This window comes from Somniosus microcephalus, chromosome 12, assembly GCF_052327205.1.
Source record: "Somniosus microcephalus isolate GS21.2 chromosome 12, FLI_Smic_1.0, whole genome shotgun sequence".
Taxonomy (NCBI): domain Eukaryota; kingdom Metazoa; phylum Chordata; class Chondrichthyes; order Squaliformes; family Somniosidae; genus Somniosus; species Somniosus microcephalus.
Genome location: NC_140998.1, coordinates 24,073,712 through 24,092,594, shown reverse-complemented (window position 1 = coordinate 24,092,594; position 18,883 = coordinate 24,073,712). Strand labels below are relative to the sequence as shown.

The following is an 18,883-nucleotide window of genomic DNA, read 5'->3' as shown; positions in this document are numbered from 1 at the left end:
CATTTTTGGGTGTGGTTAACTTAAAATGGCGTCTCCCGCGCTTTCCTTTCTTCCCCGCAGCGGCTTAAAATGGCGTCTCCCACGCTTTCCTTTCTTCCCCGCTGCGGCTTAAAATGGCGTCTCCGCGCTTTCCTTTCTTCCCCCGCAGCGGCTTAAAATGGCGTCTCCCGCGCTGCTGCCAACGCCGCTCTCGCGCGTCCTCCTGGCAAATGGTGACGCCCTGTGGGCCTCGCGCGCTGCTGCCAATGCCGTTCTCTGCGGTCCTCATGGCAATGGCAGCGCCTCGCGTTTTCCTGCGCGCCTCTCTTCCCCCGTTGACGCTGCTCGGCCCCTGAACACCGGCTGCGCTCTGCTCTCTCTTGTTGATGATGCTCGGTGCTTGAACACCGGCTGCGCCCCATGCGCTCTGCCCTCTCTCTCTCCCCCGTCGACGCTGCTCGGCCCTTTCTGTGCCGCTCGGTCAGCTCTGGCCGCCGCTGTCCGGGAAGGGTCTGCGCAGTACCTGTTGCCAGCCCGTTTCGCTGGACCACCGTGGCTGGAAGGCCAAGCCTGGCTCTCGACAGCCTCCCCTGCGATGCCCGTGCTTCTGGACTCGACCTCTTTATGCAGAGTTGCAGGTCGGTTCGAATCTTCTCGTCGCCAATGTTAGATCCGGGTTTCGTAATGTTGTGTCCTTTCAATAATCAGACAAAGACTGCAGGGAACGATCAACAGGTGTTTACTGGATGAAGTTCGAACTGCAACTGACTGTACAGAGCGCCACTCAGGGCTTATATACAGGTGTGGTCACTGCCGGTACTACAGGATACAGGAGCTGTAAAAAGTAGTTCTCCCCCCTTAAAGGTACATACACTACAAAAAAGCCTGATAGACTTAATCTTTGAGTACAAAGAAAACTATAATAAAAGAATGAAAAGCTTAGAGTTCATAAAGTAAAGCTTTGAAAATGTGTTGACTGTTGTTATGATTGATTGATATGATTTTGTTTAACCTCTAAGGAAGGGGGATGTTATGATCAGTAACATGTCATTCTAGAATGGTACACTAGGTGGAGCTGTATGTTTAGTAGTGGGCTACCCACAAGGCAGTAGTCAAGATGGATGCCTGTACACTAGTCCATATGGCTGAATAAATGACTAGCTCAAGCTAGCTGTTCATAACGAAAATGTCTATTTATTTATGAACATAACAGTGTCCAGTTCCCAAAAGACCACTCTTGGGGTTCCTCCAATGTGCAGCAACACAAATAGGCTTGGGACACATGTTGAGAGATTATTATTTTAACTCTGCCACTTTGGCACAACATGACCATGGGATCTGGATTTGGAAAACAAGGTGCATTGCCGTTGGTAGACTGGATCTGGGAATAAGGTGCATTGCCGTTGGTAGACTGGATCTGGGAATAAGGTGCATTGCTGTTGGTAGACTGGACCTGGGAATAAGGTGCATTGCTGTTGGTAGACTGGATCTGGGAATAAGGTGCATTGCTATTGGTAGACTGGATCTGGGAATAAGGTGCAGTGCCAGCAGGTGGATTGTAAAAGATCTGATGGCACTATTGGAAGAGCAGGGAGTTCACCCTTGTTAACATTTGTCTCTCAACCAGCACTACCATAAAATAAAAGACAGATTGATTGGGCATTCAGCGCTTCTGTTTGTGGGATCATGCTGTGCAATGTTCGCCTACTCAACAATGACTGCACTTTGGAAGTAATTCATTGGATGTGAAGTGCTTGGGAACATCCTGAGGCTTGATGAGGCCTTCCAAGTTTATTTGTTCATAATGAATTCAACACAGCGCCCACACCTGGAGAGGCTCCTTGAGACCTCCCTCCCCACCCCCAAACTCCCGAGAACAAAGCTTGTTGGTCATCCCTTTCTGAACTCTTGCCTCCAGCTTCTCTTGCTGACAACCTCCTTTGTCTCCCTCTGCTTTGTTGATACTACTGTGGCCATTGTTTTCTTTGAACTTTCCTCACTTGCTTCTGCTAAGTGCTGAACATGCTGTGTTTTATACGGTCTTCTCACTGCACCGTCACTGTGTTCAGACCACAGCGCGTTAGCCTGCTTTCTACAGGAAGATACCAGGGATGAGGAACAAGAATGATGAGAAATGGCTCGAGATACTGAGGCTTTGTCCAATGAAGCAGAGAAGGTTAGGAAAAAAGAAAGACTTGCATTTCTACAGCGCCGTTCATGATCACCGGACGTCCCAAAGCACTTCACAGCCAATGAAGTACTTCTGAAGCGTAGTCACTGTTGTAATGTAGGAAACGCGGCAGCCAATTTGCGCAAAGCAAGTTCCCACAAACAGCAATGTGATAATGACCAGATAATCTGTTTTTGTTAGTTTGATTGAAGGATAAATATTGGCCAGGACACCGGGGATAAATCCCCTGCTCTTACTCAAAATTGTGCCATGGGGTCTTTTACGTCCACCTGAGAGAGCAGACGGGGCCTCGGTTTAACGTCTCATCCGAAAGACGGCACCTCCGACAGTGCAGCACTCCCTCAGTACCACACTGGAGTGTCAGCCTAGACTTTTATCCTCAAGCCTCTGGGGTGGGACTTGAACCCACAACCTTCTGGCTCAGAGGCGAGAGTGCTACCCACTGGGACCTTGCAGTGCACAAGTTGGCTGCTGTGTCTGCCTACATAAAAGAGAAAGAGCACTTTGAAAATAATTAATTGGCTGCGAAGCCCTTTGTGATGTCCTGAGCGTGTGAAAGGCGCTATTTAAATGCAAATGATTTATTTATGGCTGTCTTTGGTCTGTCAGCTTTTTCCGAATCTGTTGATAAACGCTTGCCAAGTTTCTAAGTTGGCATGTAGTAGTGTAAACTGTAGTGTCAGTTGTAATAGTGTCAACTGCAGTGGCGTCAGCTGTAGTCATGTCAACTGTAGTGTCACATATAATAGTGTCACCTGTAATAGTGTCGGCTGTAATAGTGTCAGCTGTAATAGTGTCGGCTGTAATAGTGTCAACTGCAGTAGGTTCCGCTGTAATGGTGCCAACTGTAAACTGGGAAACTAATGCATGCTCCTTTGTTGCCAATCTAATACGCCTATACATATAAGTCATTCTTTTTGCTGCCTTTTGCCGAAAGCGATTTCCAAGTAAGCTGGTGCTGTAATTGGTTAACCCCCTGTGTTAAGTGCCATCTGGCTGCTCTGATAAGCTTCATGATTCGGCTCTTTGTTGATGAAATTCAAGCACACAAGGTCTCAGGAGCGTGTGTAAAAGAGAAGGCTTGCATTTATATACAGGAAACTTTGTGCTATCCGGAGGTGAGCTATCCAGCAATCTGGAGCCACCGGCAAAAATCAGCAGCCGTTTTTTATTCTTTTTGTTTGTTTTTTTTGTTTTGTTTGAACAGTCAAGCTGTGCAAGGTCTGTAGCTATAGCAACAGCTTCAGCTACAGAGCTTGCAGGCCACACCCGAGTGTTTAGAAGCTGTTGCTAAGCAACAGTGTTTGTTGTCAAATACGGAGATAAGAATCTCCGTATCTCTCAACATTAACTCTGGAGAGTACGGCAGTTTTGAGGCAACGGCAACAGCTCGGTCCCGTGGGTGCCGGATAGCACAAAGTTTCCTGTCGTGCTTTTCACATGCGCAGGATGTCCCAAAGCATTTGCAGTCTCTTCGCCGGTAGCAAGCGGAAGCCAAACGCAAGCAGCGCACGTGAACCCAAGCACCCCCCCCCGACCCGCCCCTTCAACCACCGTCTGCCCCACCTGTGACAGAGACTGTAGCTCCTGTCCCACATTGGACTCATCAGTCACCTGAGAACTCATTTTTAATGTGGAAGCAAGTCATCCTCAGTTCCGAGGGACTGCCTAAGAAGACGACAGCCAATGAATTACCTTTGAAGTGGAGTCACTGTTGTTTTGTGGGCTAACGCAGTGGCCAATTCGCGCACAGCAAGCTCCCACAAACAGCAAATGAATGAATGACTGGATAATTTACTTTTTGGTGGTGTTGGTTCAATGTTGGCCAGGACCCTGAGCAGGCAGACAGGACTTCGGTCTAATGTCTCATCCGACGGTGCAGCCCTTCATTGGTGTCAATGTAGATTGTGTTTTCAAATCTGCAGTGGAGCTTGAACCCATGCCTTTTTGGCTCAGAGGTGAGAGAGTGCTCCCAATTGAGCCAACTTGATACTTGTGTACATTGGAAGAGCTCAGTACATTACAAAGCTGGACATTTTTTGCATCACAGTTCTCATGGGTCCTCTTCTACAAAGCTAAGTGGGAATGTAAGTTGTGAGGAGGATGCAAGGAGGCTTCAAGGGGATATAGACAAGCTAAGTGAGTGGGCAAGAACATGGCAAATGAAATATAATGTGGAGAAAAGTGAAGTTATCCACTTTGGTCGGAAAAGCAGTGTATTTTTTAAATGGTGAAAGATTGGGAAATGTTGGTGTTCAGAGGGACCTGGATGTCCTTCTACACGAATCACTGAAAGTTAACATGCAGGTACAGCAAGCAATTAGGAAAGCAAATGGTATGTTGGCCTTTATCACAAGAGGATTTGAGTATAAAAGTAAAGAAGTCTTACTGCAATTATATCTTCTTAGGCAGTCCCTTGGAACCGAGGATGACTTGCTTCCACGCTAAAAATGAGTTCTCAGGTGACTGATGAGTCCAATGCGGGACCTACAGTCTCTGTTACAGGTGGGGCAGACGGTGGTTGAAGGGGCGGGTGGGTGGGGTGCTTGGGTTGACGTGCGCTCCTTCCGCTGTTTGCGCTTGGCTTCCGTTTGCTCCCGGCGAAGAGACTTGAGGTGTTCGACGCCTTCATGGATGCTTATTCTCCACTTTGTGCGGACTTGAGCTAGGGATTCCCAGGTGTCAGTGGGGATGTTGCACTTTTTCAAGGAGGCTTTGAGGATGTCCTTGAAGCATTTCCTCTGCCCACCTGGGGCTCCCTTGCCGTGTTGGAGCTCCGAGTGGAGCGCTTGTTTTGGAGTCTCGTATCGGGCATGCGGACGATGTGGCCCGTCCATCGGAGCTGATCGAGCATGGTCAAAGCTTTGATGCTGGGGATGTTGGCCTGAGCGAGAACACTGACATTGGTGCGCCTACCCTGTCAATGGATTTGCAGGATCTTGCGGAGGCAGCGTTGGTGGTACCTCTCCAGCGCTTTGAGGTGCCTGCTGTACATGGTCCATGTCTATGAAGCATACAGGAGGGCAGGTATTACTACTGCTCTGTAGACCATGAGCTTGGTGCTGGGTTTGAGGTCCTGGTCTTCAAACACTCTCTTCCTCAGGCGACCGAAAGCTGCATTGGCACACTGAAGGCGTTGTTGGACTTCGCCATCGACGTTTGCCCTTGTTGAGAGTAGGCTCCAGAGGTATGGAAAATGGTCCACGTTGTCCAAGGCCTTGTCGTGGATTTTGATAATCGGGGAACAGTACTGTGTGGCGGGGGCAGGTTGGTAGAGGACTTTTGTCTTACAGATGTTTAGTGTAAGGCCCATGCTCTCGTGCGCTTTGGTGAAGGTGTTGACGATGGTTTAAAGTTCGACCTCAGAGTGTGTGCAGACGCAAGCGTCGTCTGCATTCTGTAATTCGATGACAGAGGATGGGACAACCTTGGGTCTGGACTGGAGGCGACGGAGGTTGAACAGTTTCCCGTTTGTTCTGTGGATTAGCTCCACTCCAGCGGGGAGCTTACTGAGGGTGAGATGGAGCATTGCAGCCAGGAAGATCGAGAAGAACGTTGGTGCGATGACACAGCCCTGCTTGACCCCGGTCCATACGTGAATTGGGTCTGTGGTGGAACCGTTGGTCAGGATCACGGCTTGCATGTCATCGTGAAGCAGGCGGAGGATGGTGACAAACTTTTGAGGGCAGCCAAATTTGAGGAGGACACTCCATAATCCCTCACGGTTGACTGTGTCGAAGGCCTTTGTGAGGTCAAAGAAGGCCATGTACAGCGGTTGGTGCTGTTCCCTGCATTTCTCTTGTAGTTGACGCGCGGTGAAGTTCATGTCCATTGTGCCCCTTAGTGGGCGGAATCCGCATTGCGACTCTGGGAGGAGCTCTTCAGTCACTGGGAGAAGGTGATTGAGGAAGATTCTTGTGATGACTTTCCCTGTGGCAGACAGCAGGGAGACTTCTCTGTAATTACCGCAATCGGACTTGTCACCTTTCTTGAAGATGGTCACAATTACGGCGTCTCTGAGATCCCCTAGCATGCTCTCCTCCTTCCAAATAAGAGAAATGAGTTCATGTATTCGCGCCAATAGTGCTCCGCCATGTTTTAGCGCCTCGACAGGGATTCCATCTGCTCCTGAGGCCTTGTTGTTCTTCAGTTGTCGGATGGCCTTTTCAACCTCATGCCGGGCTGGGGTTGTGCTGAGGTGGTGGCGGGTAGCATGCTGCGGGATGGGGTTGAGGACACTCGCGTCGAAGACAGAGTCTCAGTTAAGGAGATCTTCAAAGTGCTCCTTCCAGCGGGCACTGACTGCCTCTCTGTCCTTGGTGAGTACCTCTCCATTCTTGGCCCGCAGTGGGGTAGGACCTTGGGTGCTTGGGCCGTAGGTGGTCTTGACTGCGCTAAAGAATCCACGCATGTCGTGGTTGTCGGCTAGCTGCTGGATCCCCTGTGCTTTCTCCACCCACCATCTGTTCTTTAGATCGCGAGTTTTTTGTTGGACCTCGGCCTTCAGGCGTCTGTAGAGCTGCTTTCTTGCTCTCGAGTTCTGTTGCTGTTTCCAGATCAGGGATGCCTTGCGCTTGCGGCTTATTAGCTCCTGGATCTCCTGGTTGTTCTCATTGAACCAGTCTTGGTGTTTCCTGGTCGAGTGACCGAGCATCTCTTCACAGGTGCTGATTATGGCGGCCTTGAGTGCAGACCAGGTGCTGTGGACACTCTGTGTCTCTGAATCACTGGGAGTCATCAGGTTGTTTGTGAGGCGCAGGCTGAATAGGGCTTTCTTAGTAGGGTCTTTGAGTGCTCCAGCATTGATTTTCCTGCGGCATTGCTTCTGTTGCCACCACTGTTTTGGGGCTACGTTGATGGAGATGACAGAGCGGATTAGGCGGTGGTCTGTCCAGCAGTCGTCAGCTCCTGCCATGGCGCGGGTGTTGCAGACATCCTTGCGGTCCCTCGCTCGGACGATGACCTAGTCCAGCAGATGCCAGTGCTTGGAGCGAGGGTGTTGCCATGAAGCCTTGTACTTGTCTCTCTGACGGAACAAGGTGTTGGTTATGACAAGGCCATGTTCTAAGCATTTCGTCAGGAGGAGGGTACCATTGGAGTTAGCTTTCCCTACCCCTCTCTGCCGATCACACCTCTCCAGAGGTCTGTGTCCTTTCCAACTCTGGCGTTAAAGTCGCCAAGGAGGATCAGCTTGTCGCCCGTTGGGACTCAGGACAGGGATTGTTCGAGGCTGGAGTAGAATTCCTCTTTGATCTCGTTTGTGGCTTCCAGTGTTGGGGCGTACACTGATGACCGTAGCGCGCTGGTTCCAGGCTAGGGTGAGCCGTAGAGTCATGAGGCGTTTGTTTATTCCAAAAGGAGAGTCTCTGAGACGTTCAACTAGCTCATGTTTTATGGCGAAGCCTACCCCATAGAGGCGGCGTTCTTCTTCGGGTTTGCCTTTCCAGAAGAAGGTGTAACCACCGCCTTGCTCCTTGAGCTGGCCTTCCCCTGCCCGCCGGGTCTCACTTAGGGCGGCGATGTCTATGTTGAAACGTCTGAGCTCCCGGGCAACGATAGCAGTACGGCGTTCTGGTCTGTCGCTGTTGGGGTTGTCCATGAGGGTCCTGACGTTCCAGGTCCCGAACTTCATTTTAAAGTGTGGAAGATGCCTGTGCATGAATTCTTTTAATGTGTGGTAGCCGTTGCACACCAAACTACCACACGGGCTTGACAGAGCAAGGTTCTTGGTCCAATGGCAAGGGGATCTAAGATGGTTGGAGACCAGGCTCTGCTACATCGGCCTAGCACACACACACAAACATACTCCTACTGTCCTCCCTCCTTCCCGCAGGTCCTCTCTGCCTGGGTTTCATAGGCTGCAGTATGGTCCTCCCAACCCCGCTGCTGGTCCACGCTGCACCACTCCTGGGCCTTGACCTTGCTGATGGGCTCGTCCTCGCTCCTGGGCCTCATCCTCGCTCCTGGGCCTCGACCTCGCTCCTGGGCCCCGTCCTCGCTCCTGGGTCCTGTCCTCCTTATAGTCTGTCTCCTTCTAGTGAGTGTGTCCCGCGGTGTCTCCTTCCAGTGAGTGTGCCCCGCTGCGTCTCCTTCCAGTCAGGGTGACCACGTGTCTCCTTCTAGCAATTATATAGGGCCCTGGTGAGACCACACCTGGAGTATTGTGTGCAGTTTTGGCCTCCTTACCTAAGGAAGGATATACTTGCCATAGAGGGAATGCAAAGAAGGTTCACCAGACTGGTTCCTGGGATGGGGGGATTGTCCTATGAGGAGAGATTGAGTAGATTAGGCCTATATTCTCTGGAGTTTAGAAGAATGAGAGGTGATCTCATTGAAACATATAACATTCTTACAGGGCTTGACAGGGTAAATGCAGGGAGGATGTTTCCCCTGGCTGGGGAGTCTAGAACCAGGGGTCACAGTCTCAGAATAAGTGGTCGGCCATTTAGGACTGAGATAAGGAGAAATTTCTTCACTGAGGGTGGTGAATCTTTGGAATTCTCTACCCCAGAGGGCTGTGGAGGCTCAGTCGTTGAGTATATTCAAGACAGAGATCGGTAGATTTTTGAATATTAAGGGAATCAAGAGATATGGGGATAGTGCAGGAAAGTGGAGATGAGGTAGAAGATCAGCCATGATCTTATTGAATGGCAGAGTAGGCTCGAGGGGCTGAATGGCCTAATCCTGCTCCTATTTCTTATGTTCCTGGTTCGCTCTATGTCAGCTGTGGCTCAGTGGGCAGCACTCTCGCCTCTGAGTCAGAAGGTTGTGGGTTCAAGTCCCACTCCAGAGACTTGGGCACAAAAATCTAGGCTGACACTCCAGTGCAGCACTGAGAGTGTGCTGCACTGTTGGAGGTGCCGTCTTTCAGATGAGACGTTAAACCAAGGGCCCCCTCTGTTCTCTCAGGTGGATGTAAAAGATCCCATGGCACTATTTCGAAGAAGAGCAGTGCAGTTCTCCTGGCCAATATTTATCCCTCAACCAGCATCACTAAAAAAAAAAGCATATTATCTGGTCATTATCACATTGCTGTTTGTGGGAGCTTGCTGTGCACAAATTGGATGCCGCGTTTCCTACATTACAACAGTGACTACACTTCAAAAAATACTTCATTGGCATAAAGAGCTTTGGGATGTCCAGTGGTCGTGAAAGGCGCTATAGAAATGCAAGCCTTTTTTTTCATTTTTGTCCAACCCTGGTTGAGAGGGTTGGTGGGCATCCTGCTCTCAGGCTTCTCCCCATGCCACCCTCTATGAGAAAGCACCCAGCCTCTTCTCACCTGTTGGGTTTATATAGGATATTGTCATATATCCCTATTGCCATTTTGTGGAGGTAATATAGGATACTGTTGTACATCCTTTACCTCTAATGCAAGTTCGAGGACTAGGAAACATTGAAACTCTTTACTAAATCAAGTCAATGGGATAATAAAATGCAGTGCATATGAGATATAGGTACCTATACTCACATACCAAGGAGGTCGCAAGCGTGTCATCTTGACTGCTTACACTAGCCTTAGCAAGTGTAGATTGAGGTTCCCAAGGAGCTCCAGTGTGTTGTATCTTTATAGGTTTAATTACGTAGGACAACGGTGGGTACCATATATCAGCACGTTGTGTTTAGTGGTGAGGTTAGCTGCTACCATTTGTTGTACATGCCTTTGATGTCTTAGGTTGTTTATTGCACTCTGGACACTCCACACATGAGTGCTCATTAGTTCCCTTTTTATTATTTGTGCCTGACCTTGTACAGCCATTGCAACCACTACAGAATCAATCTTTAATATGCAGATATATATTTTATATTAACAAAAGCTTACAATGGCTATTTAACCGGGTACACCTATACTTGCATCACCCACTTCCACACAGCTGAGGTTAGGAAGACAAAATGTGCCACCTTGTGATGGTAGAGTGGTGCTCAGGTTTCAGCCTGGCGAGCTCTTTGCCTCTCCTATCCCCATAACCATCCCTCAAAACGGGATTGTCCAACATGCCTTTCTTATGTGTGTTATTATATTTAAAATATAATATAATTTAATCTTTATTTACTGATCATCTATAACTGGCCAACTCGCATCACAGGACAGCTGCCTATAAAACTAGGCTGCTGGTGTTTGACTCCAGCTATTAAGTCACAGGTCATCATCTGCATTTGGCAATGCAGTGCCTTGAGCAACCTTCAGGTCCTCCTCATACTGTGCTGCTAATGCAGGGTCCATCCAAACCTCTGGTGGTGCCAAAGCTGGCATAGCAACAAACTCCAAATTGGGATTTCCAATGAGTTTCCTGGCTAGCCGCAGGAATGGCTTCTCGAAGTTGCAGTTACTTCTGGCAGAAATGTCACAGTACTGAAGATTTTTCTTCCTGTGGAAGACGATTGATTTTTGCCTTCACTTTTCTGTCCAACGGGCTAGATCTGGCCTGCGAGCTCCTGTTGCCCGCCCCACTGCTTCTGTTCTTCTTCGAGTGTCTTGTGCTCAGAGCTGGTTTCAACTTCAGTTCATTAAAACTGCCCAGGCTTGGAGGAGTGGACAAGGCCTTGAACCAACAGGAGCAGCCTTATTTTTGCACCAATTAGGAAACACTCTTGATCAGTCCTCCCAGGCCCAAGAACTTTAAAGTGCTGAATGTTCCAGAGCAGGAGGAAATATAGAAGATAGGAGCAGGAGTAGGCCATTCGGCCCCTCGAGCCCGCTCCGCCATTTAATGAGATCATGGCTGATCATCCAAATTCAGTACCCTGTCCCTGCCTTCTCCCCATATCCCTTGATTCCTTTAGCCTCAAGAAATATATCCAACTCCTTCTTGGATATATTTAATGAATTGGCCTCAACTGCCTTGTGTGGTAGAGAATTCCACAGGTTCACCACTCTCTGGGTGAAGAAATTCCTCCTCATCTCAGTCCTAAATGGCTTACCCCTTATCTTTAGACTGTGACCCCTGGTTCTGGACTCCCCCGCCATCGGGAACATCCTTCCTGCATCTAGTCTGTCTAGTCCTGTTAGAATTTTTAAGTTTCAATGAGATCCCCTCTCATTCTTCTAAACTCCAGCGAATATAAGCCTAATCGACGCAATCTCTCCTCATACGAGGAGATGGGGAGGATAGGAACCAATGTGAGGTTTTGTTTTCTTTTTGGTGTAAGGGGGAATCTTGCTTTACTGTATATGGTGGGTGCCATTACATGGGGGGGGGGGGTCTCACATTTGAGTGGCCTGCTTTTTGTGCATGGGGGGAGGAGTTCACTTTCTTTGCATGTGGGTCTTGTTTTTATGTGTATGGGAAGTCTTGCCTTTTCTGATTTCAAGGTGGCTCCTATTTCTGCGTCGTCACATGTCGCCCACTTACTGGTTCTGATTCATGTCTCTGGCCTCTAGCTCCCAAAGGTTGCATGTTCCTACTTTAACAGGCTTGTCAAAATTAAATGAAGTAGGATTTAGTAATTGCTGTTCCTCAATGTGTCCAGGACCCCAAAAAGGTACTCTCCATCCTTGCACTAAAAAGCATTCATGTAGCGTGTTATCATGTCCTCAGGATGATCCAGAGCATTCCACAGCCAATGAATTACTTCTGAAGTGCACTTACTATTGCTATGTAGTATAGGCAAACACAGCAGCCAATTTGTGCACAGCGCAGTAATGATGGGTGCCATTATAGAGGTAATGAATAAATGACCAGATAATCCTGTTTTTGGTGGTGTTGGTTGACCAGGACACCAGGAGAACTTCCCTCTCTTCCGTGAACAGCGCAGTGGGATCTTTTACATCCAATTGAACAGGCAGGCGGTTTTAAGGTTTCATACAAAAGATGTCACCTCCCGCCTTGCAGCACTCCCTCTGTACTGCACTGAAGTGCCAGCCTTGATTATGTGCGCAAATCTCTGGAGTGGGGCTCGAACCCAAAAACCAAGAGGCATGAATGCTACAAATAGTGCAGTGCCGTAGAAACTGATGCGTCAGTTAGTTCATTTGGAATCTCTAGTCTAGAATACCCCTTTGAACTAACTCCTGCTGGCTTTGAAAGTGAGCATCTGCAGACTTTCATGATTGAGCTGCTAATTCCAGTGTCTTGCAGCAGGTTTCGAAGCTATCATGGAGGCCAACAGCCTACATTTAAGGTAATTAGAAAGATGAGAAGGGAAGCAAAAGCTAATCTCCCCAAGGAGAACGACACTAATAAAGTCTAAGCCAGCTCCCTGAAATGATTCATTCTTGATCTATCCAAAATAAATGCACATCAGAAGGGAATCAAGGGATTAGGCGGGAAAGTGGAGTTAAGGTCTAAGATCAGCCATGATCTTATTAAATGGCGGAGCAGGCTCGAGGGGTCGAATGGCCTACACCTCCTAATTCTTATGTTATTTTTGTTAGGTAAGTGTATCAAGGGATATGGAGCAAAGGCGGGTAAATGGAGTTTAAGATACAGATCAACCATGATCTAATTGAATGGTGTTGAGGGGCTGAATGGCCTTCTCCTTTTTCTATGGGGCTTAAATTTGTTCGCGCCCCAAACCAGGCGTGATTTCTGTCAACAAGCAGCGAAGGTGCGCCGGAACGGAGAGGCATGTGGACCAAACTCAATTCATCCTCAAGCCTCATCATCATAATGTAATCAGGCGCCCTTGACTCAGCTTGCCTGTCGGGGCCTTATCAATCTCGCCCCCCCTCTCCCCCCTGCCAAGGCCCACAGGTAAGTCTGGGAGGGGTGGCGATCGGGAGGCACCCCTTCAGCCTTGATCTTACTGAATGGCGGAGCAGGCTCGAGTGGGCCGAGTGGCCTACTCCTGCTCCAAATTCGTATGTTCGTAAGGACCTCAAGGCTGCTCAAGATGCAGGAATACCAGTTGGAGCTTGCGCATCACAAGTTCTGACTAGGGCAAACAAATTAAATAACCCAGGTCAGAAATGGGAGCAGGCGCCTCATTTCAATATTCAAACGAGGCCCGCTGCTCATTTCAGGGGGGCCACCAGGGCTGCCTAAAGAAAGGTGCCAACTAATTTAGTCGTGGCCCGAGGGCCTGTGCAGATTGGGCGCGGGTCTGCGCACTGCTAAATTGGTTATCGTTGTGCCCGTTTTAGGCTCATAAAATGGGCCCAGTGATGTTAAATTTAGACCCTAATGCTTCTAGCCAACAGGCAGTTACTGCAATCCTTTGTAACTATTGATTTTTAAAGAAAGGGTTCCTTATGGTCAGAGCCCATCCTTATTACTGGATCTGCTGTGTAGATTGACACAGACATCCACAGCCTATCCACGAGCTTTGACAACAACCATCTCCCTGCATTGTCATGAAGATGAGTTTCCTGGACACGACTGTACCAATGGAATCCTGGACAGCTCCCCAAGGAACTCATCATCTTTCTGCTCCTCCCCTCCTCTTCCGCCTTATTTTCTAATGGTCAAAGGCCTATGTCGAGGTCAGTGCTTAATTACAGACTCAAATCAAGAGTGAAAAGTGCTGATTCTGAACTTTTAATTAGTGTTTCTGCTGATGTACTGCTTTGTGGTGACGGAGGTGATAACGGCAAAGTCGTCAAACTTGGGTGTCATTCCAAACAGGCTCGCTTTTTAAAAAATTTGTTTGAGATGTGGGCATCGCTGGCAAGGCCAGCATTTATTGCCCATCCCTAGTTGCCCTTGAGAAGATGGTGGTGAGCTGCCTTCTTGAACCGCTGCAGTCCGTGTGGTGAAGGTGCTCCCACAGTGCAGTTAGGGAGGGAGTTCCAGGATTTTGACCCAGCAACGATGAAGGATCAGCCAATATATTTCTAAGTCAGGATAGTGTGTGACTTGGAGGGGAACTTGGAGGTGGTGGTGTTCCCATGCGCCTGCTGCCCTTGTCCTTCTAGTTGCAAGAGGTCGCGCGCCTTGGCGAGTTGCTGCAGTGCATCTTGTAGTTTGCAAACTCATTATCATTTTCAAATCTCCAGGACAACGCTACGAGCAAAAACACCCAGGGAGCAAAATCATATGGGTATTAAAAAAGAAATTGAATGTTTTTTTTTTCAGTTTCTTTGAACACTTATTTATTAGTTAATAAAAATATTAGCGATGATGAAAAAAGAATGTTTGAACTGGGCAAGGCGGTTGGAGGCGAGAGGTCGAGTGTTGAAAGCGTCGGGGATATGTTGAACCCTATTTTCAACTGTTCATTGTTCTTGCAGTTTCTTAGCACGCCTGTTATTCTCTAAATATTCTGCATCCTTAAAGTGCATCGTTGATGATAGTGGGGATGACAGAACTAGTTCTTCAAATAAGACAGTTAATAGTAATGGTTGCAACATTTTTCCATTTACAATCTTGGCCAATTTTGTCTCACCAATTTTCCCTTCTCGTCTGAAGGCATTGACTTCTGGCTGGATTACAGATCCACACGGACACTCCAATTCCTGGGAGGCCATCCTTTATGTCTCATTTATGTCTCAGCCTATTCTGAGACACACTACTTGAGATGACAATCAACCAAGAGAAGGAAGGATTTTGACCCTGTGGTAAAATCTTTGCTGAACATGACAAAAAAAAAAAAAAATCTCATGTAACCTTTCGCTTTTCATTTTTTTGTATTGCAGATCTCTCGAAATCTGGGGAAGCTGTACAGTGAAATGATCTTTGTAAATGGCTTTGTGCATTGTGACCCGCACCCAGGCAACGTGTTGGTGAGAAAGTCCACTCGAACCAATAAGGCTGAAATCGTGTTGCTGGACCACGGATTATATCAGGTGGGCTTCGACTTAGTTTGATGTTTGCTTCAAGTGATACCTGGGATGGCAGGAATGACGTATGAGGAGAGATTGGGTCGATTGGGTTTATATTCGCTAGAGTTTAGAAGAATGAGAGGGGATCTTATTGAAACTTATAAAATTCTAACAGGACTAGACAGACTAGATGCAGGAACGATGTTCCCGATGGCGGGGGAGTCCAGAACCAGGGGGTCACAGTCTAAGGATAAGGGGTAAGCCATTTAGGACTCGCGAGTGGCGAGGCTATAAAAGGCCCCAGAGACTCAGGTAGGCCTCACAGCGGCAGCGGCGGGAAACGCCAGCGGCGAGGCTATAAAAGGCCCCAGAGACCAGGTAGGCCTCACAGCGGCAGCGGCGGGAAACACGAACGACGAGGCTATAAAAGGCCCCAGAGACTCAGGTAGGCCTCACAGCGGCAGCGGCGGGAAACGCGAGCGGCGAGGCTATAAAAGGCCCCAGAGACTCAATTAGGCCTCACAGCGGCAGCGGCGGCGGTGGGAAACGCGAGCGGCGAGGCTATAAAAGGCCCCAAGAGACTCAGGTAAGCCTCACAGTGGCGGCGGTGGGAAACGCGAGCGGCGAGGATATAAAAGGCCCCAGAGACTCAGGCAGGCCTCACAGCGGCAGCGGCGCCGGTGGAAAACGCGAGCGGCGAGGCTATAAAAGGCCCCAGAGACTCAGGTAGGCCTCACAGCGGCAGCGGCGGGAAGCGCGAGCGGCAAGGCTATAAAAGGCCCCAGAGACCAGGTAGGCCTCAGAGCGGCAGCGACGGTGGGAAACGCGAGCGGCGAGGCTATAAAAGGCCCCAGAGACCAGGTAGGCCTCACAGTGGCAGCGGCGGGAAACGCGAGCGGCCAGGCTATAAAAGGCCCCAGAGACTCAAGTAGGCCTCACAGCGGCAGCGGCGGCGACGGGAAACGCGAGCGGCAAGGCTATAAAAGGCCCCAGAGACTCAGGTAGGCCTCACAGCAGCAGCGGCGGCGACGGGACACGTGAGCGTCGAGGCTATAAAAGGCCCCACAGACCAGGTAGACCTCACAGCGGCAGCGGCGGGAAACGCGAGCGGCGAGGCTATAAAAGGCCCCAGAGACCAGGTAGGTTTACTAATCTCCAATCTCAGAGAGGGAGAGAAGTAAAAAGTAATCGAAGTGTGACGTCACCGGAAAGCAGGTAAGTGATTGGTTGGTGAGTATTTCTCTCTTTTTTAAACTTTAACTCTGTGGTTTATACTTTCTAAAGTCTCTGTGGTGTAGCGGGGACTGTTGGTAAACCAGGGCCCTTAAATATATCATTTATCTGTAGTGTAATTGGCGGGATTGATTTGTTTAATTTAATTTCAATTAATTAAAGGGTAAGTCATGGCAGGACAGCCCGGTGCCGTGGTATGCTCCTCCTGCACTATGTGGGGACTCAGGGACACTTCCTGTGTCCCTGACAACTATGTGTGCAGGAAGTGTGTCCAGCTGCAGCTAATGGCAGACCGCATTGCGGCGCTGGAACAGCGATTAGATACATACTGGACCATTCGCGATGCTGAGGACGTCGTGAATAGCACGTTTAATCAGTTGGTCACACTGCAGAAAAAGGTGGCTCAGGCAGAAAGGGAACGGGTGACCAACAGGCAGAGTAGTATGCGCAGGCAGGTAGTGCAGGGGTCCCCTGTGGCCATCCCCCTCTCCAACAGATATACCGCTTTGGATACTGATGGGGGGGATGGCTTACCAGGGGAAGACAGCAGCAGCCAACTTCCTAGCACCAGGGGTGGCTCTGCTGCACAGGACAGGAGGAAAAAGAGGGGGAGAGCTATAGTAATAGGGGATTCTATTGTAAGGGGAATAAATAGGGGTTTCTGCGGCCGCAAACGAGACTCCAGGATGGTGCCTCCTTGGTGCAAGGGTCAAGGATGTCTCAGAGTGGCTGCAGAACATTTTGGAAGGGGAGGGTGAACAGCCAGTTGTCGTGGTGCATATAGGTACCAACGATATAGGTAAAAACCGGGATGAGGTCCTAAAAGCTGAATATAGGGAGTTAGGAGGTAAATTAAAAAATAGGACCTCAAAGGTAGTAATCTCAGGATTGCTACCAGTGCCACGTGCTAGTCAGCATAGAAATAGAAGGATATTTCAGATGAATACGTGGCTAGAGGAATGGTGCAAGGGGGAGGGATTCAAATTCCTGGGACATTGGAACCGGTTCTGGGGGAGGTGGGACCAGTTCAAACTGGACGGTTTGCACCTGGGCAGGACCGGGACCGATGTTCTTGGGGGAGTATTTGCTAGTGTTCTGGAGGAGGGTTTAAACTAAAATGGCAGGGGGTTGGGAACCTGAGCAGGGGGACAGAGGAAAGGGAAACAAGGATAAAAACAAAAGATAGGAAGGAGAAAAACAAAAGTGACAGGCAGAGAAATCAAGGGTTTAAATCAAACATGACCACATTAAGTAATAATTCTAAAAGATCTAAGAGCATTAAAAAAACAAGCCTGAAGGCTTTGTGTCTTAATGCGAGGAGCATTCGTAATAAGGTGGATAAATTAGCTGCGCAAATAGAGATAAACAAATATGATATGATTGGGATTATGGAAACATGGCTCCAGGGTGGCCAAGGCTGAGAACTCAACATCCAGGGGTATTCAATATTCAGGAAAGATAGGCAGAAAGGAAAAGGAGGTGGGGTAGCATTGCTGGTTAAAGAGGGGATTAACACAATTGAAAGGAAAGATATTAGCTCTGATGATGTGAAATCTGTATGGGTAGAACTGAGAAATACCAAGGGGCAGAAAACATTAGTGGGAGTGGTATATAGACCTCCAAACAGTAATGCAGAGGTCGGGGATGGCATTAAACGGGAAATTAGAGAAGCGTGCAATAAGGGCACAGCAGTTATCATGGGTGACTTTAATCTACATATAGATTGGGCTAACCAAATTAGTAACAATACTGTGGAGGAGGAATTCCTGGAGTGTATACGGGATGGTTTCCTGGATCAATATGTCGAGGAACCAACTAGAGATCAGGCCATCTTAGACTGGGTATTATGTAATGAGAAAGGATTAATTAGCAATCTTGTTGTGCGAGACCCCTTGGGTCGCAGCGATCATAATATGATAGAATTCTTCATTAAGATGGAGAGTGAAATAGTTGACTCAGAGACTAGGGTCCTGAATTTAAATAAAGGAGACTACGATGGTATGAGGTGCGAGTTGGGTAGGATTGATTGGGGAATGTCACTCAAAGGGTTGACGGTAGATGGGCAATGGCAAACATTCAAAGATCGCATGGATGAACTACAGAATTTGTTCATCCCAGTTTGGCATAAAATAAAATAAAAAAGGTGACTCAACCGTGGCTAATAAGGGAAATTAGGGATAGCATAAGATCCAAGGAGAGGACATATAAATTGGCCAGAAAAAGCAGTAAACCTGAGGATTGGGAGCAGTTTAGGACCCAACAAAGGAGGACAAAGGGATTAATTAAAAGGGGGAAAATAGAGTATGAGAGTAAGCTTGCAGGGAGCATAAAAACTGACTGTAAAAGCTTTTATAGATATGTGAAGAGAAAAAGATTGGTGAAGTCAAATGTAGGTTCCTTGCAGTCAGAATCAGGGAAATTTATAATGGGGAACAAAGAAATGGCAGACCAATTAAATACATACTTTGGTTCTGTCTTCACAAAGGAGGACACAAATAACCTCCCAAAGATGTCAGGGAACATAGGGTCTAATGAAAGGGAGGAACTGATAGAAATCAGTATTTGTAGGGAAATGGTGTTAGGGAAATTGATGGGATTGAGGGCCGATAAATCCCCAGGGCCTGATAACCTACATCCTAGGGTACTTAAGGAAGTGGCCCTAGAAATAGTAGATGCATTGCTGGTCATCTTCCAAAATTCGATAGACTCTGGAACAGTACCCATGGATTGGCGGGTAGCTAATGTTACCCCACTGTTCAAAAAGGGTGGTAGAGAGAAAA

At 48.4% G+C, this 18,883-nt stretch overlaps 1 protein-coding gene across 2 annotated transcripts in view; it reads left to right on the top strand.

Annotated features, from left to right (window-relative positions):
• Positions 1-18,883, top strand: part of adck1 (aarF domain containing kinase 1) — a 719,907-nt gene that overhangs the window by 509,006 nt on the left and 192,018 nt on the right. For both annotated transcript variants that reach the window (XM_086002658.1, XM_086002659.1), the window contains one exon: positions 14,745-14,894. In XM_086002658.1, coding sequence (XP_085858784.1) covers positions 14,745-14,894 — 150 coding nt within the window. The remainder of the gene's footprint in view (positions 1-14,744; positions 14,895-18,883) is intronic.